This window comes from Acomys russatus, chromosome 21, assembly GCF_903995435.1.
Source record: "Acomys russatus chromosome 21, mAcoRus1.1, whole genome shotgun sequence".
Lineage (NCBI taxonomy): Eukaryota > Metazoa > Chordata > Mammalia > Rodentia > Muridae > Acomys > Acomys russatus.
In genome coordinates this window covers 45992291-46015199 of record NC_067157.1, presented here as the reverse complement: position 1 = coordinate 46015199, position 22909 = coordinate 45992291, and the positions used below count along the sequence as shown (strand labels likewise).

At 49.7% G+C, this 22909-nt stretch overlaps 1 protein-coding gene across 2 annotated transcripts in view; it reads right to left on the bottom strand.

Annotated features, from left to right (window-relative positions):
- Positions 1 to 11993: 11993 nt before the first annotated feature.
- The window catches only part of Akap12 (A-kinase anchoring protein 12), an 84304-nt gene continuing 73388 nt past the window's right edge, over positions 11994 to 22909 (bottom strand). For both annotated transcript variants that reach the window (XM_051164096.1, XM_051164097.1), the window contains one exon: positions 11994 to 16912. In XM_051164096.1, coding sequence (XP_051020053.1) covers positions 12009 to 16912 — 4904 coding nt within the window. In that variant the 3' untranslated portion in view covers positions 11994 to 12008. The remainder of the gene's footprint in view (positions 16913 to 22909) is intronic.

Below are 22909 nucleotides of genomic sequence, written 5' to 3'. Positions count from 1 at the left end.
AATGAGCATGGAGAGAAGGAAAAGGTGAGGGGTACCCCAAAGACAGAGAAGGGTGAAGAGAGAGGGCCAGAGAGAGGAAAAGTAGGAAGGAGTAATGGGGTAGAGAGAAAGGCCTCCAGGAGGGTTTGTCCTTTTATATAGCCCTGGGTAGGGCCACGCCCCTGTGGCAGGTAAACAATGATGTCAGAGGTAGGCAGACCGAAGCAGAACTCTAACAGCTCTTCCAGGCCTCTCACCAGCACCCTGCCGGGGACAGCACTCTCTTATTCTTTCATACGCCCCCCCCACCCGGCCCCACCTCCACCCCCTTATTTTGTTTTGTTTGCTTTTCAAGGCAGGGTTCCTCTTGTAGTCCTGGCTGTCCTGGACTCACTTTGTAGACCAGGCTGGCCTCGAACTCACAGAGATCCACTACACTATCTCTCTTAATGAAGCTTCTCTCTGGGTTTCACACAGGACAGTCCTTTCCTTAAGGGCCCATTCATCTTGATTCAGATATAATGGGCTGCCCTTTTCAATGCCTTCCCACTTCTTAGCCCATTCCCAACTCCAAGGTGGTAATCTTCTCTCCTAAAGCTCATTCCTAAAAGGCCATTTAAATTGTTAATGTTTTACGATGCAATCGAGGCAATTCTCATCAAGGCTTTTTTTTTTTTTTTTTTAAGACAGGGCTTCTTTACATAGCTCTGGCTATCCTGGGACTCACTATGAGGGTGACCTCAAATTCAGAGATCGGCTTGCTTCTGGCTCCCAAGTGTTGGGATTAAAGCATGCATCCTGCTCCACTATACCCTGCCCTTTAAGATATTTTAAAGCCACAGACGCCACAGAGGCCCTCAACTTCCTGTGCCACAGAACTCTCTGGAAGGCCTAAGTTGGCCCTGCTCCTGAAAGAAGGGTCAGTCTATGCATAGTGGAACCCAGGAGTTTCTTTTGTTTTGGTGTGTGTGTGTGTGAGAGAGAGAGAGAGAGAGAGAGAGAGAGAGAGAGAGAGAGAGAGAGAGAGAGAGAGAGAGAGAGAGAGACAGAGACAGAGACAGAGACAGAGAGAGAGAGAGACAGAGAGAGAGAGAGAGACAGAGAGAGAGAGAGAGAGAGAGAGAGAGAGAGGGGAGAGCGCGGGAGAGAGAGAGAGAGAGATCTCCTGTAATCTAGACTGGCCTCCAGCTTCACATGTGGCTGAGGATGACTTTGAACTCCTGACTCCTCCAGCCTACCCCTGCTGAGTGCTGGTAATTCAGATGCATGCCACCACACCTGGTTTACAGTTCTGCTAGAGACAGAACCCAGTATCTCACTAGCCCAATGCTTGTCAGCCTGGAGACCAATCATTTCTCAGAAGTACCCAGCTGGTGCTGAGCCAGGGAGCCCACCATGACCAGCACGGGTTTCTGGTCATCTCTGCTTTGGAGTAACTATTCTTTCCTCCCTTGTATCAACTTCACAGAATTGTTAAGCATTTGAAGGCTCTGAGGTTTGTTTGAAACTTTGTCTTCAGATGTGCTTATGATCTTTGAGACTTAATTAAGACTGTGGTCAAGGGGCTGGAGAGATGGTTCAGCGGTCCTGAGTTCAATTCCCAGCAACATGTAGTGGCTCACAACCATCTATAATGTGATCTGATGTCCTTTTCTGGCCTACAAGTGTATGTGCACACAGAGCACTGTTTATATTGAGAAATTGTAAAATTATAAAATGTAAGACGCTTGTTTGCCCTGCCTACCCAGAGGCTTCTCCCAGTTCTCCTTACTGCTAGCCTCAGGAGTTAAACCCTAGTTCCTAGAATAGCTATATGTGAGTTCCCAAATATCAGAGGTCCCATACGGTTTCCAGTAACCGCTCTAGGGACCCACACTCAAGTCCCCACAAGAGGTCTCCCAACCCCAGATGTCCTAATGTCCATATGCTCTAACTTGATAAGCAACCCCACCTGCTTTGTGGTTTTAGCCTTTAAAACTAGCCTGTAACAGTCATTGGGGGTCCTTAGCCTCCCAAGTGTTGAGAGACCCTGGCGCGTCAGCAATAAGCCTTTGCTTTTGCATCAGTGCGTTGTGCCTCATGTGGTCTCTCACAGCGACCCCCTTCCCAAGTTGGGCGTGAGGGTTCAACATTTGGTGCGTTGGCCGGGAAACTTGGATCGCCCTGAGACCTCCGACTCACCCACTGAAGGTCTCCCCTGGCCCGGGCTGCCAACGAACGACGAAGACGTGAGTTACTTTTGTTTTGTATTTGTCTGTATTTCTGTCTCTCCGTAGCGCGCAAGTTAGTAACGGGACAAGAAGAAAGGGCAGACGTGTCCAGCACCTTCTCCCCCTCACCCTGGAGGATGCTCCAGGTGTTCTGATTTTGCCCTGGAGGACGCTTTGGTGGTGTTCTGGAGGAGCTCTGGTGACACCGTCAGCCTCCTCAAATCCATAGGTGAGTGTGTATCCACGTCGCCGTTAGAATCTGTATTTTCGGTTTTGCGCCAATTCAACGCCGCGCGGCTTATGTTCTCTTGTCTACTAATTTCGTTCGGGTGTGTTATCGCCCTCTTTGTGTTTGTGTTGACTGAAGCAACCAACACTGACATGGGACAGACTGTGACCACCCCCTTGACCCTAACTCTTGACCATTTCAAAGATATACGTGCTGGCGCACACAACCTCTCTTTAAGCGTCCGTAAGGGATGCTGGCAGACTTTTTGCTCTTCGGAGTGGCCCGCCTTCAATGTAGGCTGGCCACCCGAAGGGACCTTTGACTCCCTGACTATCACAAGGGTAAAGTCCATTGTCTTTAGTCCAGGGTCACATGGCCACCCTGACCAGGTACCCTATATCTTAACGTGGGAAAGCTTGGTTTCAGACCCTCTGCCTTGGATCCATCCATTCCTGACGCTCAAGCCCCAGGCGGAACCTGACTCCACCCTCCGCCCGAAACCAGGACCAGACTCCCTGCGATTCGATTTCTCCGCAGCTCCCGATGCCCGTCCTTCCCCCGGATCCAACCCAAGACCTTCTCCTCCTGGACCCCCCTCCGTACCCCTAACCTCTAACTCTGCCAACTTCATCTCTACCCTCTACCTCCTCCGCATCTACCCCCTCCACTGTCTCACCCACAGCCCTTCCTTCCCCCAACCCTCCTTCTCTTACCCCAGCACCCTCTCCTTCTCCTCCCCGCCTCCGCCTCCACCGGGGCCCCACTCAAGATCAATGGCAATCTTCCCTCTTTCCTCTCCGTACAACCAACGGAGAGATCACTTCCTGGCCTTTTTCAACCTCAGACCTTTATAATTGGAAAAACCATAACCCCCCTTTCTCCCAAGATCCTCAGGCACTGACATCTCTGATAGAATTCATTCTGCTGACACACCAACCTATCTGGGATGATTGCCAGCAGCTGTTGCAAGTGCTCCTGATGACCGATGAACGACAGCGGGTCCTCCTAGAAGCCAGAAAAAATGTTCCTGGCCCCGGGGGCGCACCCACACTCCTGCCCAATGAGATTGACCAGGGTTCCCCCTCTCCCATCCAGACTGGGACTATGAAACCCCAGCAGGTAGGGAGAGTCTCCGTGTCTATCGCCAGACTCTGCTGGCAGGTCTCAGAGGGGCAGGCAGACGCCCAACTAATTTGGCCAAGGTAAGAACCATAATTCAGGGAAAGGATGAGAGCCCTGCAGCCTTTTTGGGGAGATTGTTAGAGGGGTTCCAAATGTATACCTCGTTTGACCCCACGGCAGCTGAACACAAGGCAACAATAGTCATGTCCTTCATAGATCAGGCAGCTCCTGATAGTAAAGGAAAGTTACAGAGATTGGAGGGCATTCAGACCTTCAGCACCCAGGCTCTGGTAAGGGAGGCAGAAAAGGTGTATAATAAGAGAGAAACACAGGAAGAAAGTAATCATTCCTCCTGTGACTGGGGTCAGCACAAAAAGCTCACCTTGACGGAAGTTTCGGGTCAGGGGACCTGCCTAGGCACTGTGCCCCCTAGCCACCAACACCTCTGTAACCATACCCTCACCATAACTACCACCACCAGTAACTACTTCCTTACTCCTCCCTCTAACCTATGGTGGGCCTGCAACACTGGACTCACCCCTTGTGTTTCCACTGCCATATTTGCTGCAACCGGCTATTGTGTGCTAGTCCAGCTTGTCCCCAGAATTTACTATCAGACTGCCCAGGCTTTCGAGGCCAACTACGAGGACACATGCCCCTCCCGCTTTCGGAGAGAGCCAGTCACTCTGACTCTAGCTGTCATGTTAAGCTTGGGGGTTGCAGCAGAGGTGGGGACGGGGACGGCAGCCTTAATACATGGGACCCAACAATTTGACATGCTTAGAAGAGCTATAGACGAGGACCTCCGTGCCATAGAGCGGTCCATCACTAAGTTAGAAGAGTCCCTTACGTCACTATCCGAGGTGGTCCTACAAAATAGAAGAGGGCTAGAACTGGTGTTTCTCAAAGAAGGAGGTTTATGTGCAGCTTTAAAAGAACAGTGTTGTTTTTATGTGGATCATTCTGGGGTAGTTAGAGATTCCATGACCAAGCTCCAAGAGCACCTTGACAGGCGGCAACGAGAATGGGAGGCCCACCAGGGATGGTTTGAAAAATGGTACAGTCAGTCCCCTTGGTATTCCACCCTGATATCGTCTATCATTGGACCCCTGATCCTGCTCCTGCTCATACTCACCTTCGGCCCTTGCCTCTTAAACTGCCTAATGGCTTTTATCAGAGATCGACTTAATGCCACTCAGGCCTTAATCCTGACCCAACAGTGCCAAGCCCTTAAACAAGAGCCTCAAGATTGAGGCCAGATACAACAAGAGGAGGGAATGAGAAATTGTAAAATTATAAAATGTAAGACGCTTGTTTGCCCTGCCTACCCAGAGGCTTCTCCCAGTTCTCCTTACTGCTAGCCTCAGGAGTTACACCCTAGTTCCTAGAATAGCTATATGCGAGCTCCCAAATATCAGAGGTCCCATATGGTTTCCAGTAACCACCCTAGGGACCCACACCCAAGTCCCCACAAGAGGTCTCCCAACGCCAGTGGTCCTAATGTCCATATGCTCTAACTTGATAAGCAACCCCCACCTGCTTTGTGGTTTTAGCCTTTAAAACTAGTCTGTAACAGTCACTGGGGGGTCCTTAGCCTCCCGAGTGTTGAGAGACCCTGGCGCACCAGCAATAAATGTTTGCTTTTGCATCAGTGCATTGTGCCTCATGTGGTCTCTCACAGCGACCCCCTTCCCAAGTTGGGCATGAGGGTCCAACAATATAATAAATAAATCCTGTGTGTGTGTGTGTATGTGTGTGTGTGTGTTTCAAGACAGGATTTCTCTGTGTAGCCTTGGCTGTCCTGGACTCACTTTTGTAGACCGGGCTGGCCTTGAACTCAAACCTGCCTTTGCCTCCCCCAACGCTGGAATTACAGGCATACACCACCACGTCCGGGCTAGTACATTCCATCTGTGTATGTGTTTATGTGCACATGAGTGTAGTACCTGTGGAGGCCAGAAAAAGTCATTCAATTCCTTGGGGCTTGAGTGGCAGGTCATTATAAACTCTCTCTTCGCCCTCCCACGTGGGTGCTGGGAACTGGACTCAAGTCGTCAGGAAGAGAAAAACAAGCTCTTAGTGCAGAGCCATCTCGCCAGTCCCTCTGTACATTCAAAAGTAAGGCAAAAGAGTACCAGTTCTAAAGAAGTCTTGCCCCCACTGGGCATGGTGGCACATTCCTGTACGATACCAGACCCTCAGTAGTCACAGAGATCTCAACACTATTCATGAGAAAATGTGACTCACCCCAGATAGGGAAGCAACAGCAAATCACAGTAAGGTTACTTACAGGAGTATGGGTGACAGCTGCATCACCCAAAGCCCTCCCCAGCATGGGTAAATCTTGGAGCTCAATGTATGACTTGCAAGCAGCTCAACAGGTCCCAGAGTGTCTCTTCCACCCACCTCAGTTAGCTTAAGGCTCTTCCAGGAAGCTTGGCTGCTCTGAGAGTCTCTCAGCAGCTGTTAGTGCTTAAATACGTCTGGGGAGGGAGGGGCCTACTGAGGGTGGTCAGTTTCAGGAAGGTCCTGAAACTCCTGAGCTGTTACTCCAGAGTGGAATGTTTCTTCTGAGGAAATTGCTATACAAATCTAGCTGCAGTTTTGACAGTAAGCAGAAAGAGGGAAGAGGTGGGTGGGGAGAGGGAGGGAGAGAGCGAGAGACACAGAGAGGAAAGAAGGGAGGAGAAAAAAAGAAAGGGAGGGAAAGAAAGGAGGGGGAGGAGGAGGGGAGGAGAGGAGGAAGAGAACATCTTTTCTTTCTGAGACACCAAGCCAAAGTTTCTATGTTAAGCTTAAAATTGTGCAAGGAATTGGGTGTGGTAGCACACGCCTCGCAATCTCAGCTGCTCCATATAAGGATAACAGTAAGATGAGCTGGGATTCTAGCTACCGTCTCAGTGGTACAGGATAACAGTAAGATGAGCTGGGATTCTAGCTACCGTCTCAGTGGTAGGGTGTTCGCACAGCATTTTGGAAGGCCTTGGATTCAGCTAACCCCCAGGAGGCCTTAACTTTGCCTTCCACAGCTGCAGAGACCCCTGTGGAGATCACTTTAACCAACAACAGAACTTGATGTTCCTCTACTCCACATCCTCTTCCGCTTATGAGACCTAAGTGTCCTGCTCCCGGCTTCTTCGTTTGTTCTGCTCTTGGTGATGAATTTACTCCTTTGTTCTGTGCTGATGAGCACTGGCAGTTTGGCCGGATTTGAAGTCACCTAGGAGACCCACCCCTGGGTTTGTCTTTGAGAGAGTTTCCAGGCTTGCTGGAAGATGGAAGATCAACCCAGAGTGTGAGCAGCATCATCTCCTGGGTTGGGATGGTAGCCTGAAGAAAGAGGAAGAAGCTAGCTACCTACCAGCTAACTTCCTGTGGCCACAGTGTAACCAGCTGCCCCACCCAACCCCCATGGCAGACCAACTTTTTTTTTTTTTTTGGTTATTCAAAAGAAGGTTTTTCTGTGTAGCCCTGGCTGTCCTTGAACTCGTGCCTCTGCCTCCCAAGTGCTGGGATTAAAAGCATGTGCCACCACGCCCAGCCGGCAGACCACACTCTAAAACTGTAAAGGAAATCTTCCTCAAGTTTCTTTGTCATGTACCTGCTTACAGTCATGAGATGACTAAGTCAGACAATCGCATGGACATCTCGATTTGAGCCTTCCCAAAATCCCCACCTATGACAACTCTGTGTCCAGGTTACTAGCGTAGAACGTAACTCTTTGCCCTGCTCAATTCCCACATTAGATAGGTTTTGTTGTTCTCTTTAAATTTTATTTATCTGGAGCTGGGCATGGTGGTGCACACCTTTAATCCCAGCACTCGGGAGGCAGAGGCAAGCGGATCTCCGAGAGTTTGAGGCCAGCCTGGTCTACAAAGCGAGTCCAGAACAGCCAAGGCTACACAGAGAAACCCTGTCTCAAAAAAAAAAAAAAAAAAAAAAAGCCAAAAGATGAAAAAAGTTTTCTGCATGTGTTGTGTCTGTGTACATGAGCACATGTGTGCTATTGCCTGCAGAAGCCAGAAGGTGGCATCAGATGCCCAGGAGTTGGAGTTACAGACATTTGTCACCCAATGCGGGTGATGGGAACTGAACCGATGAGCAGCCAGCAGTATTAACTGCTGAGGCATCTCTTCACCTGCTGATTCTCTTGATGTTTAAAGCTTGTTATGCATACCTGTGCACCATTGGCACGTCATAGCCAGAGTCTAGAAAAGAGCATCTGATCCTTTGGAACTGGAGTTTCAGGCGACGGTGCAGTGCCCAACGTGGGTGCAGGAACCGACATCCTCTGAGAGCACAGTAAGTGCTCTTAACTGCTGAGCCGTCTCCCAACCTCAGAAGAGACCTTTTAAAGAATTGTCCTCCTTTAGAAGCGTGTCCACGAAATATTGCTCAAGCTCGAGTGGACGGCCCGACACCCATGCACACACTTGCAATGCTAACTGGGCTCAGTGAGTATTGAAAAGAGAGGAGAAGGAAGGAGGGGGGAATGGGAGGATAACAAAGTTGGAGACGGATGGATGTGTTGGTTGTATGCAGGGTGATGGTGAGTAGACGTAATTAAAATACACGCATGACATTTTCAAAGAGAAAAAAAAATATTTAAAGCCCCAAAGGTCACCATTAATCATCTCCTATCCACAGTTCTCAAGCGCCCCCCCTTCTTTTCTTTCTTTTTTTTTGGGGGGGGTGGTTTTTCAAGACAGGGTCTCTCTATGTTAGCCTTGGCTGTCCTAGACTCACTTTGTAGACCAGGCTGGCCTCGAACTCACAGTGATCCGTCTGCCACTATTCCCGAGTGCTGGGATTAAAGGCGTGAGCCACCATGCCTGGCTTCTTTCTTTCTTTTTTTCCTGCGACAGAAGACAGGGTTTCCCTGTGTAACAGCCTTGGCTGTCCTGGACTTGCTTTGTAGACCAGGCTGGCTTCAAACTCATGTGCACCACCACCACCTGGCTTTGCTCTTTTTTTCTTTCTTCTTTTTTTTTGGGGGGGGGGGGTGTTCCAGACAGGGGTTCCCAAGTCTCTTATCCTTTGGTCACCTTAGTCTAAACCTGTGTTGTCACTTGTCTCAACCTTTTCAAGCACAGAAGGTATAGATTATACTAATTCCAGTGACATAAACAGGAGGTGACAGATTTCCACAAATGTGCCATACTGGGGGCACTCATTTCCAGGATCCTAGATGAGGTTGGGGAAGAGAAATGCTCTCACTAGACCAGCTGTGTATCCCAGTCTGTCCTACAACAAGGAATCTTCTTGCCCCTGCTTCCAAAATGCTAGGATCGCCGGGCATGGTGGCGCACACCTTTAATCACAGCACTAGAGAGGCAAAGGTAGGTGGATCGCTGTGAGTTCAAGGCCAGCCTGGTCTACAAAGTGAGTCCAAGATAGCCAAGGCTACCCCTTAGTGACCTACCTCCTCCAACAAGACCACACCTCCTTGTCCTTCCCCAACAGGTCCACCAACTAGGGTCCAAGCATTCAAATATACGAGCCTATATGGGACAGTACATATGGAACCCAGGCCCCTTAGTACTTAATAAAAACCAATGGATCTGCCGGGCAGTGGCAGTGCACGCCTCTAATCCCAGCACTTGAGAGGCAGAGACAGGTGGATCTCTGTGAGTTCAAGGCCAGCCTGATCTACAAAGCGAGTCCAGGACAGTCAAAGCTACACAGACAAACTCTGTCTCAAAAAACAAACAAACAAAAAAACAAAAACAAACAAAAAAACTCCCCCAAAACCCAATGGATCTAAGTGAAGCAAATATTTTATTTAAATCAGTTGTCAAATCACAATTTATCCAAATGAACATAATGCAACATTGTTCTTAAAAGAAGGGGCACGGGTATAACACAGACAAACTCCAGTATCTATCAAAATACCATTTGTAAAGAACAGGACTCATGTCGTTCTGCGTATGAATTCAGTCCAGCATATAAGAGTACAGTCAAAAAAGTACAACAGATCCCTTCTGCACAAAAAACATCTCACGGCCTTAGGCACACTCATCTGTCCATATCATTAAGAGACGGGACTTAATCTGCCACTAAGGAGACTTCTTTTCATCCTGGACTGGATTAGGAAAAAAAAAAAAAAACAGTGTCACAGTAATAGTGGGACATTCTGGATGTTTCAAAATGGCCTTCTATTTCTGAGCTCGCTATTCATAGGAAAGTGGCCACTTTTGGAGGACTACCAACCCGCGGACCTAAGCATCAGTAAACTTTAAAAAAAAAAGTCTTGTACCTTCCTGGCAGGGATGTTATTTCTCGGTTTGCCACAGGTTATAGTTGAGGCATGGAGCTTCTCAAAGCTTCACTATGGCTGCACACCCATTATATATATTGCATAATACAAAAGGGATGTGCTTAAACATTAGAAAAAAAATATACAATAGGTACAGGAGGACGGCTACATAAACCATACGTATAAACACACAGAGGCGGGCGCTCCAGTTTGAGAAGTAGGGACTAGGTATTGCCAACGTTGGTTCCAGGCTGAGAATGTAGGACCTTAAATCAGAAGTAGATGGCATTGGGGGGCGGGGGGGAGCTGGGGGCGCCAGGGGGGGGGGGGAATCAAAGGCAGTCTTGAAACAAGGAAATGTTAGCTGGCTCTAGCTCCCGATGAGGCCTCAGGATTGTCGGGGGGTGCGCTACAGGGCTGAAAATCAGTGGACAGCCCTACTCTCTGGATCGCAAGGGCTCCGCAATCTTGGTCTCAAGGTCCCAACAGCAGCATTTTGTTCTGTGACTTGTCTTCACATTCTGGTCTTGCAAATAAACAATGAGTAACTGTGGAAGGAAGAAAAGAAAGAGAGAAAGTGAAAATCCCCCTCCTTTTTTCCTCCTTCAGTATACTGACAACAAACAACTGCCCAAGAATAGAGAGCTCTGGACTTCACTCCAGTAAAAGGAGGAAAGGGAACAGGGCGCACGCTAGCCTGTAATCTCTGTGAGCGAGGCCATCCTGGGCTACAAAGTGAGTCCAGGCCAGCCAAGGCTAAAAATAGAAACCTGGTCTGGTGGGGGAAGGGGTTGGCCAGACCGCTCAGGTTTACTAGAGATGTGAGTTTGATTCCCCTGAAAAAGTTGTCCTCTGGCCTCCCAACATATACCATAGCATAACCACCCTACCCACCTAATACAACAATATTTTTTTTTAAAGGCTGGAAAGATGGCACAGTGGATACTCTGAACTGTTAAGACGCGCGTGTGTGCGCGCGCGCGCACACACACACACACAAAAATGCATTCTATCAGAGCCAGATGTGGTGGCCCATCTGTAATCTCCTGACTGGGGAGGCTAAAGCTAGGAGGATTACCTGGAGTTCAAGTCCAGCCTGTGCTATACAGTGAAACCCTGTCTCTGAGAAACAAACAGGAAAGCCGGGCATGCCAGGATACACCTGCCATCCCAGCACTGAGAAGCGGAAGATCAGGAAAATTCAAGGTCATCCCCATCATCCTTCGCTACATAAAAAACCCAAGGCCAGCTTGGGCGAAAACAAAGAGACAGCATGGTCCACATTGCACTGCACTACTGCAAGCCCTGCCCGCAGTGACGCCCCCTCCCAGGCTCAGGTGCACCGCAAAGTTTAAAAAATGCTTGTTAATGCTGCCAAAGGCAGAGGGCCCGTGTTTTCCCCAAATAGATCTAAACAGCTGGAGGCCCTAGAGCTGGAGCTACAGGTGGTTGTGAGCTGACCGTTAGCAAGGCAAAGGGCAGCACACACTCAACCACCGAGGCACCTCTCCAGGCCCTAACCTGAAAGGTTAAAAAGTTTTGGCTGGGGGCACTGTCTGCTCTTCCAGAGGTCCTGAGTTCAATTCCCAACAGCCACATGCGGCTTACAACCATCTCTACTGAGATCGGATGCCCTCTTCTGGCCTGCAGGTGTGCATGAAGACTCATATACATAAATACATCTTTAAAAAGGAAAAAGCAAAAATAAAAAAACCAACAACAACAACAAAACGTTTTGGCTGCTGGGTGTGGTGGTGCATGCATTTCATCCCAGCACAGGGGGGAGAGGTGCAGAGGCTAGCCTGTTTTACCTGCTGAGTTCCAGGTACATAGTAAGACCCTGTCTCAAAAGAAAGTAAAAAAGAGAGAAAGGCAAAACGAAGCCAGGTGTGGTGGCGCACGCCTTTAATCCCAGCACTCGGGAGGCAGAGGCAGGTGGATCACTGTGAGTTTGAGGCCGGCCTGGTCTACAAAAGGAGTCCAGGACAGCTAAGGCTACACAGAGAAACCCTGTCTCGAAAAACCAGAAAAAACAAACAAAAAAAGAAAGGCAAAATGAAGCCATTATTTTCACTCTAGCTGATAACTATTTCCAACTAAAGGTACAATATGAAGTCAATCATCTGCCTTGTGATTGTATAGATGGGGCAGGAGGTAGGGGGCGAGGGAGGGGAAATTAACCCTCCAGAAGGAAATTTACCTACCCAACGTCTTAGGATTCTGCCAGGTCTCCCTGTGGCTCCTGTAGGTCCTCTTCTGCCTGGGGCTTGATCTCTTTGACTGGCTCAGTGGGCATTTTTTCTTCCTGGATCTCTATTTCCTGAGCATCTCCATCTTCTGTTAGCTTTGGTCCATGGGTGTCTAGGGACTCTTTGGTTAGATTTCCAGAGGCATCCACCTCTGCCTGAGCTGGGCTTCGGTGCTGGGGGCCATCAGTGGCAAGCCCCTTTTGATCTTTGGATTTAGGTGGCAGCTTCTCAACGCTTTCTCCTAATTTGGCACAACCATCCCCTGGCACAGGTCTTGCTCCGTATCCGTCTCCTTTTGCCTTGAGCGAGACAATTACGTCTTCGCACTGCTGGTCTTTGACACTGGCACTTTCAGCCGCAAGCGCATTGATCTTCCCTGAGGTCTGGCCCAGGCCTTCGGAGATATCAGAAATCGCAACTCCATCCTGGGCTGCAGCCATCTCACCTTGGGCGGAGACTTGATGGCCGCTTTCTTCTTTGTCCGGCATCTGTTGAGCTCCCTGGCTGTCAGCCTGCGTCATGGGAGCCTGCGTCTGTAAATCTGAAGCGCAGGCTTTGGAGGCTGTCTCTGTGCGTGCGAACTGGTTGACAGCCGTCTGAATGACGTTCTCGACAAGCTTGCTGCTCTCACTCTCAAGTTCCAAGACCTCAGGCTCGGCCTTGAGGACTCCCTCCGTTGCTGCACTCTCCTTGCCCTCGGTGCCACCAATCTGCCCGTCATCTTTATTTGATCTCTGTTTCGGGGATGCGCTTATTTCTTCTTGCAGGTCAGAATGTAGGGGGCTTTCCGGAGTGGGTGGTACTACTGCTGGGATTGACTCTGCCTGAGACTCAGGCCCCAAAGGCACAGTGTCCTCTCCTTGCTTAGGAGTGCAATGGTCACCCTTTCCGGAGGTCTGCTCTGCTGGGATTAAGTGTGCACCTACACACTCCAGCCTTTCACCTGTTTCTGGAACCTTGACAGTCTCTACAATGGTTTTCACGGCTTCAGCTGTCTGAGTGACTGTTATGTCCAAGCTTTGAACTTGAACCTCTATGCAACCTGCTTTGTCTTGGTCTGAAGAGCTCCCTTCAAGGCTGCTCACTGCCTTTCCCCTCTCTGAGTTGGAGTCAGCTGTCTGGACGGTCTGTGGGTGGCCGTCTTCCTGCGCAGGGCCAGCTGTTTTCTGTTCGTGTTCTTCACTCACTTGCTCTGGCTTTGTTTCCATTTTCTCCTTTTCAACATCAACTCCCATCTCTCTCCCCTCTGGGCTAAGAATCTGCACTTCAGCACTCTCATTTTCCCGACATTCGGCCACGGCCATCACTTCAACAGTCTTTTCTTGACCCTCAGGGCCAGCTGTGCATACCTCCAGTTCTTGAGCACATATGCCACCTTTGACTCTTTCTCCATCAAACTGGCCAGCTTCTGGCTCCACCTCAGTCTTTGCCAGAATGGCCGCTGCTTCCACAGAAAGCTCTCGCCGCGTAGGCTCTAGAACATCATCTCTTCCTGGTTTCTCCTCACGTTCTTCCTGGGGCGGAAAAATAGGTGGTGTCGAGGGCCCTTCCTCCTGAGCAGGAGCTGCCTCTGCCTCTGTGACCTGTGACTGCCCGGCAGTTTCAGTGGCTTTACTGTCCTGGCTTTCAACTGTCTCGACTTGCTGGGTCCCATCCGGAGTATCTGGATCTGCCAGCGGGGTACTTCCATTTGTCTCACTGTCTGTCAAGGTCTCGGATGACTCAGGGGCCACAGCCTGTTCCTCCAGCTGCTGCAGCTTTGTGGCCTGGCACTCCTTCAGTTCTGCGTCTGCTGTGATTTCAGGAACTTCCTGGAGGCTCTCTGGGGTAGCCTGCACCACCTCAGCGTCCCGTGCAAAATGCTCGGCTCCGGTTTCCGGTTCTTCCAACATGACATCCTTCTCTTTCTCCATGGCTGGCACTTCAGAATCCTCTTCTACCTCAACCACCTTCTCCAGAGCTATTGGCCCGGCTCTCTGTGCAGCCTGGGTTGCAGACACCCGTGACTCTCCCTTCACCCTTTCTGCAACTGCCTGAAGGATGGCCTGCGTCTGCCGCTCCTGATCTTCTCCATCTGGCACGCCTCCCTCTACCTCCTGAACTGGGGTGGCTTCCTCTGTGGTGTCTGGGGAGTCGGTGAGCTGGGAAACGGCTGACACCATGTCTGTGGTCTCTTCTGCCCCCGATGCTTCGGTGACCTCTTCGGCACGGAGAGCCTCTGTGGTTTCTGCAGCTGTCACGGCTTCGGAAGTGAAGTCCACCTCGCTGGCCACTGTGTCGTCATGGGCATCTTTGCCCTCTGGTAAAATCTGGGTGGCCACAGGGGTTTCTTCTGCAATGACGCCTCTCTCAGCGACCTCCTCAGCTGAAGGCGTGGCTTCACCTTCTGCGCGTTCAAGAGGTTCTGTCACGGATGCGGATATCCAAGAAGGAGACCGCTCTTCGGCACTGGTGACGGCCCTGGTCCCGTCAATGACAGCCACGCTCACAGTGTGAACCAGGGTCTGGCTAAGCTCCTCGGACACATATGCGGCCCCCTGCAGCTGGGGCACCTCTGCAGTCCCCTGAGCTTGCTGGGCTTCCATCTTTTCCCTTTCCATCGCGTCATACTCGGACAGAGGCACAACGGCTGGGACGTCCGGGTCATCTTCATTGATTTCCACTGGTCCCGAGTCTTCAACAGTGGCTTGTCCTTGCTTTCCATCTGGCCTTTTCTTCCGCCGGCCAGGAATGAATTTCTTAATGGAAACCCACGATTCTTCTTTACTTGGTTCGACATCGGAAGCCAAGTGCTCTATAGTGGAGTCTTCAGTTTTCTCTTCCAGTTTTGACTTGGACTTTTTTCTTGGAGTGACTAATCTTTTAAATGACTCCCAGGTGGAGACACCCTCCCCTTCAGAAGGGCTCCCCGCTAGCTCTGGCGAGGAACTTCCTTGAGCTTGATCCTGTTCCTGGGCGCTGGCAGGAACCGCTTCTGTTACAGCTTCTTTGTCTTTCCCAGCATCCTCTGCTCTGTGGCCATCCCCACCCACTGTTCTCGGCCCTCCTTCATCGTCTGAAGAGGATGCCTTCCGTGCCCTCTTCTTGGATGATCCGACACAAATTAACGCCTCCCAAGACACCGAGGTATCCACCTTGCGCTTTGGCTCTTCGGGCTTTTGCTCGTCTCCAATGGCTTTGACTTCTTCCTGCATTTCTGACACTGTGCTCTCCGTGGACGACAAGGTGGCGCTCTTGACCTTCTCCAGCTCTTCCTCCTTGTCACTCTCAGAAGGTCTTCGGACCCGTTTCTTGGGGGTCACCATCTTCTTGAAGGATGCCCAGGGGGTGATCCCTTCCCTTTTCTTCTCTCCATCGGAAGTCGTTCCCTCCTCAGCTTCCCCGTCCTGGTGTGCTTCCGACAGGCCTTTCTCCAGACACGTGATCTCCTCAGGCTCTTCAGGGGAGGATGCAGAGCTCTCTCCCTTCTGCTCATCCGCACTCTCTGGGGACTCGGTTTGAACCTGCTGGTGCTCTCCTGGCTCTTCGTCGCCGCTGCCTCCTCCTCCTCGTTTTCCCTTCTGTTTTTTCCCCGAGAGCTTCTTTAAGCCCGAGCTACTAAAGAGCTTCTTTAAGGGGCTTCCCTGAACCTTGATTCTCTCCTGAGAGGACAGCATGTCCGCCTCACTGGCAATGCCTTCCGGGTATTTGGGCAACACCTTCTCGTCGGGACTTAGATCGGTCAGCTGTGTGTGGTCACCTGCAGACACACAGGCTTCTCCACTCTTCACTAGTTCCTCGACGGGCTCAGCTTCCTGGGGGGCCTCCTGGCTCTCAGCCAGTTTTTCGGGGGGCAAGGATTCTCCTGCTTCTTCCACACCCCCTTTGGCCTCCTCCCCTCCTCCTTGCTCCTCCGCCGCCTTCTCCACGGTGCTCACGTGGACCTCTGCAACAACTTCTTGGTGGCCTTCCATTTTGTCATCAAACACTTCCGTTGCCAGAGGAGCACACTTCTCCTCTGACGGTCCCTCCAGGTCACCGACCTGATCTTCCAGGGGCAACTCCACCTTCTCATAGTCTGCAGACAACCTGGCCTGACTTGTGTCTTCTGCGGGTTCCTGTTGCTCTGAGGCCAGGGTTGGCTCAGAAGGAGTCCCTTCTGTTTTTTCCTTTCCTTCCTCATCTGTTTTTTCTGCCTCTTGCTCTTTTTTCTTCTCGGAAGTTTCTAGAACCTCCTCCTTTGGCTTCTTGAAGCTGGTCTTTTTGCGCCAGCCGGCCCAACCGTGAGTGAAGAATTTCTTGAAGGAAGATGTCGTCTCGCCGCTGGCTGGGCTAGTGGGAGACTCTGGGGACTTGGTGGGTTCTTTCTCTCGTTTTTCTCCTCCTTCATCTTTGGCTTCTTCCTCAGCCACTTGACCAGATTCGGCTTGAAGGGTGACTTCTGTGCTGCTCTGTGCTTGCTTCGGGGTGTCTTCTGGTTTCTCTGTGGATTGCTTCAGCTCACTCTCTTTGGATGCTGGCTCTCCGGTCTCGGTGCCAGGCTCCTGGTGGTCACCGGCCCCAACTGAGGCTTCCGCTCCTTCGCCTTCGCCTTCTTCCTTTTTGACCGTGAGTAGCTGGACAGTGTCAGACTTCTCATTTTTATCCTTTTTCACCGTGAATTTAAAACCAACAAACTTGAATACCTTCTTGAAGCCCACATCATTAGCCTGGGACTCAGTGGGCGGTGCCATTTCTTCCACATTGTTTTCTGAAGCAGGGATCTGTTCGATTCGCTCAGGTGTTTCCTCCTGCCCCTCCTTTGTGATGTCGTTAACAACTGCAGAGTTGGCAGCCATTTCTTTGCCTCGGTCTTTTTCTCTCACATCTTCTGACTCTCTCTGTCCAACTATTAACAAGGGGAAAAAGAAGGGAAAAATCACTTAATTTAACAAGCTCAATACCCTTGTTAATGGGGCTGGAGAGATGGCTCAGACAGCACTGGTTGCTCTTCCAGAGGTTCTGAGTTCAATTCCCAGCAACCACATGGTGGCTCACAACCATCTGTAACGAGATCTGGTCCTACAGGCATACACACAGGGAGAACACTGCATATATAATAAATAAGTCAGCCGGGAGTGGTGGCGCATGCCTTTAATCCCAGCACTCGGGAGGCAGAGCCAGGCGGATCGCTGTGAGTTCGAGGCCAGCCTGGTCTACAAAGTGAGTCCAGGATGGCCAAGGCTACACAGAGAGACCCTGTCTCGAAAAACCAAAAAAAACCAAAAAAAAAAAAAAAAAAAAAAACCAACATGGCCTGTTGAGCCAATGGCATAAAAGGTCACAATCAAGCAAGAAAGGTTGCCTGCAGGACACTTCAAATGGCTGCTGAGGAGGGAGAAAGAATGTGGTGGGCTAGAGATGCTTGTTTTTCTGTAAGATTTAAATTAAAAAAAAAAAATAGAAAGCAGCTGGGCATGGTGGTGCACGCCTTTGATCCTAGCACTTGGAGAGGCAGAGGCTGGCGGATCACTGAGTTTGCGGCCAGCCTGGTCTACAAAGAGTGTCCAGGACAGCCAAGGCTACACAGAGAAATCCTGTCTCAAAAAATCAGTCAATCAATCAATCAATAAACAAATAAACAGCAAGACAACATGATTTTTTTTTTTTGTTTTTTTTTTGTTTTGTTTTTTTTTTTTTCAAGACAAGGTTTCTCTGTGTAGCCTTGGCTGTCCTGGACCCGCTTTGTAGACCAGGCTGGCCTCGAACTCACAGCGATCCACCTGCCTCTGCCTCCCGAGTGCTGGGATTATAGGCGTGCGCCACCACGCCTGTCTTTGTTTTGTTTTTTTGAGACAAGGTTTCTCTTGTAGTCCTGGCTGTCCTAGACTCCCTTTGTGGACCAGGCTGGCCTCGAACTCACAGTGATCCACTTGTCTCTGCCTCCCGAGTGCTGAGATTACAAGTGTGCGCCACCACCGCCCAGCAAGACAACATGATTTAATGAAGCAAGGATGACCTGCACTAACTGGGAGCCTTAGGAACATAGCAACCAGAGATCCTTTCCCTGGTCCTGAATCAGATAATTCACTGGGGAAAGGCAACACTGACTGAAAGAGAATTTGGTGGTGGTGGTGGTGGTGGTGGTCTGTGTGAGAAGGGAATGTTTGAGAATAATTTATGGTTAGGTGAGGTTTATTTCTGCTAAAATAAGGGAGTCCAGAATTTGAATGACCAAACAAATAACTTTATTTTAGCCCAAGTCCTCTGTCCCATCTTTCACATACCATCACCACCACAGGGAAGGATTAGTGTGTGACGTGTTTTAGTTTTGTTGTCAGAGTCTCACTTCCTCTACATGGCACGTACCTCTTTATGTAACAGACCAAAGGGCAATTAAAACTGGCGCAGAGTTTAGCCAGTTGGATAGCAAGGGGTAGGTGCACTGGAAGTTCAGTGCTAGCTGGGGTATCTATACATCAAGACCCCCGTCTCAAAATAAAATAAAATAAAATAAAGGCTGAGGGTGTAGCTCAGCGGTAGAGTATTTGGCTAGCATGCACAAAGCCCTGTGTTCCACACCCAGGACCAATAACAAGGGCAGGTGCTGAGGAAGTCACGTAGGTTCGTCTGTCTATAACGAGCTCTAAGTGATCCACAGCACGAGGACCATAGTTAGTACATGCACATTTCAAAATTGCTATAAAATAAATGTTTAGTGGCTAGTGGCATCAACACAATGAAATAAGATGGTAGCATAAGAGCTATGACAACTAGCTTCTTGATTGAAGCGGTAATCTTTGACTGCTTTGCCTCCAGAACCCCTTACCAAATAAATGTTGATGAAGACAGCACTTACTCCAGAAATGCACACAATTATTATTTCTCTATTGAAAATCTAAAGTTAGCCTGGTGGTGGTGGTGTGTACCTTTAATCCCAGCACTTGGCAATTAGAGATGGGCAGATCTCTGAATCCTAGGTCAGCCTGGTCTACAGGCAAGCCCTCTAGCCCAGTGTTCAAAACTATTTTAATACAAGAGATATGACCTCCTCTTCTTTGTTTATTATTTTTTTTGAAGGTGAGCTATTATAGACTGTATCACAGGCGGGGAAATCAATCACAGACAAGCTCAAGTAAATTTTACTGCAACCAGTAAAAGTACAAGGCCAAGATTAAAAAACACCTCTTACCCTCTATGGGATTATGAAACAGAGTTTTTTGTTTTGTTTTTTTAACAAGACAGAAAAGAGCAGTGCCTCTAAAGCCCAAGTTTCAATTTGAAATACTTTCATATTAATCTTTTTTTTTTTTTTTGGTTTTTCAAGACAGGGTCTCTCTGTGTAGCCTTGGCTGTCCTAGACTCACTTTGTAGACCAGGCTGGCCTCGAACTCACAGCGATACACCTGCCTCTGCCTCCCGAGTGCTGGGATTAAAGGCATGCGCCACCACCGCCCGGCCATATTAATCTTTAAAGATTTATTTATCTAATGTGTGACGTGTGAGTGAAGGTCTTGAGTGTGCAGGCAATACAAAGGCTAAAAGTGAGCATCTTGTCCCTTGGAACTGGGAACCCTATTAGGTCATCTTGACGAACAAGCATACACTCACCTGCTGAGCAACTTCTCTAGTCCCCTTTTTAAAAAAATATTTTTTTTATTTCAAATACATCTTTAAAATATAGCTTTTTAAAAACTATACTTTGGGCTGGAGAGATGGCTCAGAGGTTAAGAGCACTCACTGCTCCCCCAGAGGTCCTAAGTTCAATTCCCAGCAACCACATGATGACTCACAACCATCTATGATGCAATCTGGTGCCTTCTTCTGGCTAGCAGGTGTACATGCATAATAAATAAATCCATCTTAAAAGCAAACAAAAAAACCCAAAAAACTATATTTTTTGCCAGATATGGCAGCACACACCTGTAATTCCAGCACTCAGAGGCAGAAGCAGGTGGATCTCTGTGAGTTTGCGAAAAAGCCTGGTCTACAAAGTAAGTTCAGGATAGCCAAGGCTACACAGAGAAACCCTGTCTGGGGGATGGGAGTAGGGGTGAGGGGTTGTGTGGAAGACTATATATATATATTTTTTTTAAAGATTTATTTTATGTGCATTGGTATTTTATCTGCATGGATATATGTGTGAGAATATCAGATCCTCTGGAACTGGAGTTACAGACAGTTGTGAGCTGCCATGTGGGTGCTGGGAATTGTGTCTAGGTCCTCTTGAAGAGCGGTCAATGCTCTTAACCTCTTAGCCATCGCTCCAGCCCCAAAATATATATTTTCTTTTGTTTTTCGAGACAGGGTTTCTCTGTGTAGCCTTGGCTTTACTGTACTCAATTTGTAGACCAGTCTGGCCTTGAACTCACATCAGTCCGCCTGCCTCTGCCTCCCGAGTGCTGGGATTAAAGGTGTGCACCATCATGCCTGGCTCAAAATATCTTTTTTTTTTTTTTTTTCCCCGAGACAGGGTTTCTCTGTGTAGCCTTGGCCATCCTGGACTCACTTTGTAGACCAGGCTGGCCTCAAACTCACAGCGATCCGCCTGCCTCTGCCTCCCGAGTGCTGGGATTAAAGGCGTGCGCCACCACGCCCGGCTCAAAATATCTTTTAAAAGATAAAAATAAACCTTTTAAAAGAGTTTAAGACCAGGCTGGTCCCAAACTCAGAGAGTTCTTAATGCCTTTGCCACCACTGCCTGATGGGAAAAAAAATTACTTAAAAACTATTTTATTTTTATGTTTTGCCTGCAATGTTATGTTATGTTTGTTTTTAATGTGTGTTGGTGTTTTTCTGAATGTATGTCTGTGTGACTGTCCAGTCCCCTGATATTGGAGTCATAGACATCTGTGAGCTGCCATGTGGGTGCTGAGACTTGAACCCGGCTCCTCTGGAAGAACAGCCAGTGCTCCGAGCCATCTCTCCAGCCCCTGCCTGCACACTAAGTACATGTATGTACCATTCTCAGGGGTCAGGAGGAGAAGGGATGGTGGCTCCCAGGTGGCTGCTACACGGGTCTTCCTTAAGAACAAGTGTTTTTAATCACTGAGCCGTCTCTCCACATCCCATCCCTTTTTCCTGTTAATTCTGCATTGGAATGCTTAGAGTTGAGCTAAAGAACACAAAAACTAACAGGTGCCAGCCAACTAGGAGGACAAAACAGCTTCTTTACAGGTCGGAATGGCTAAGCAATATTCAGCTAACTGCTTTATAAACTCTTTTTAAAATGTTCAGGAAGTCTTAACGGCGTACGATTACTAGTCTGCAGTATCCTTGGAAACAAAATCTTAAATATTATTCAGAACAGTCTTCCGGATGCAACCCCCAGCTCATCTGCACAGCATCTTTCCCCGTTGCCTATAGGTTGGACACTTGAGTTTTGTGAGTCTCAGCTTCCAATCTGCCTCCTGCCCCAACCCGGACCCCAGCCCGCACAGAACTCACAAGCAAGTCCCACTTTCAAAAATTCAGCCTCTACTGCATAGCTCAGGACCTTGAGCTTAGTATTCGCAACTCCCAGGCTCCCTGGTGGCCAAGGCCGTTTAAATCAGGTTCCAACAGGATACAGAAAGGTCCTCGCGCACCCCTGCGGCGCCGGCGCACGCGCGCATTTGCACAGCCTACATCCCGCCTCCACGTCATGCGCTTGAACCCATAGCGATGCCTAAACTCTAATTCTTGGCCACGCGCCTGACATCCTGTGATGAGGCACTCCACACAAAGAGCCCCGGTCCACCTCCCACCATCGTCCTCCCTAGATTGGGAAGGGAAGACGACAACAACCCTTTCAGGTTTGGATCATTTTCTATCTCCCTTCCGCCTGCCACCTCTGTTCCTTTTCCACGCTGGGGTACCGGAGGCTGTACCCTCTGTCTGGGAAGAAGTGATATCTACTCTTGGGGTAGCTCCCGTGTTAAAATCTATTAAACTCAGCCGGGCGTGGTGGCGCATGCCTTTAATCCCAGCACTCGGGAGGCAGAGGCAGGCGGATCGCTGTGAGTTCGAGGCCAGCCTGGACTACAAAGTGAGTCCAGGACAGCCAGGGCTACACAGAGAAACCCTGTCTCAAAAAACAAAAAACAAACAAACAAACAAACAAATCTATTAAGCTCATGTCCAGGTTCGATTGAGGTGGGTTTAACATGTGCAGCACATGACCTTTATGGAGGCTTGACCCCACTCGCCAAGGCCCAGTTCACTTAAGAGTAAAGGGAGCTCAGGGTTGGAAAACAATGCGCTCTGTCCTGCCCTGCTGTGACTCTCAGGAAGACTGAAAGAGAGTAGGCTGGGGACCCCCTCACCCCTACCCCAAACCCCACTTCCGCCGGCTAGAGGGCTCACACTTCCTAGCCACTGCTATGCTAGCGATCGCCAGGGGGCGCGCTACTCACAGCATAAGTTACTCCTCCACCAGGGCATAGTGGCCACCCGGGGACAGCGGCCTGCGAGGCCCGGCCAGCCGCTCCCGGATGCCCCATCGCGGGGCACCAAGCGGCCGCGGGGCGGGCGCGGGCCACCCGGTTAGAGAGGGGCACCCTTGGGAACGGCTACAAACGTCACAGAGGCGGGGCACTGTCAGAGGCGGGGCCAGGTAACCAAGGCAAGCCCCTCCCCCACCCCCAGAAGGAGGTAGTGTGGTGGGTCTCACCTCCTAGCCCTAGTACAGGATTAGGCAATGGGTTCCCTGGCAGTCCCTGCTCTGGGTGCCACCTACATATGACTACCTAGTTAACCTCCAAAGTAATGGCCACAGGCACGCGGGACACAGCTCAGTGTGGGTTTGGCTTGGGTATACAAGCCCCTCAAGTTCATTAAAAACAACTGCAGTGTTGGTGAGTTCCAGGGCTGAGTTCCTCCCTGTAGCCACATACTGTCTTAGAGCTTGAAGGCAGAGCCTCCAACT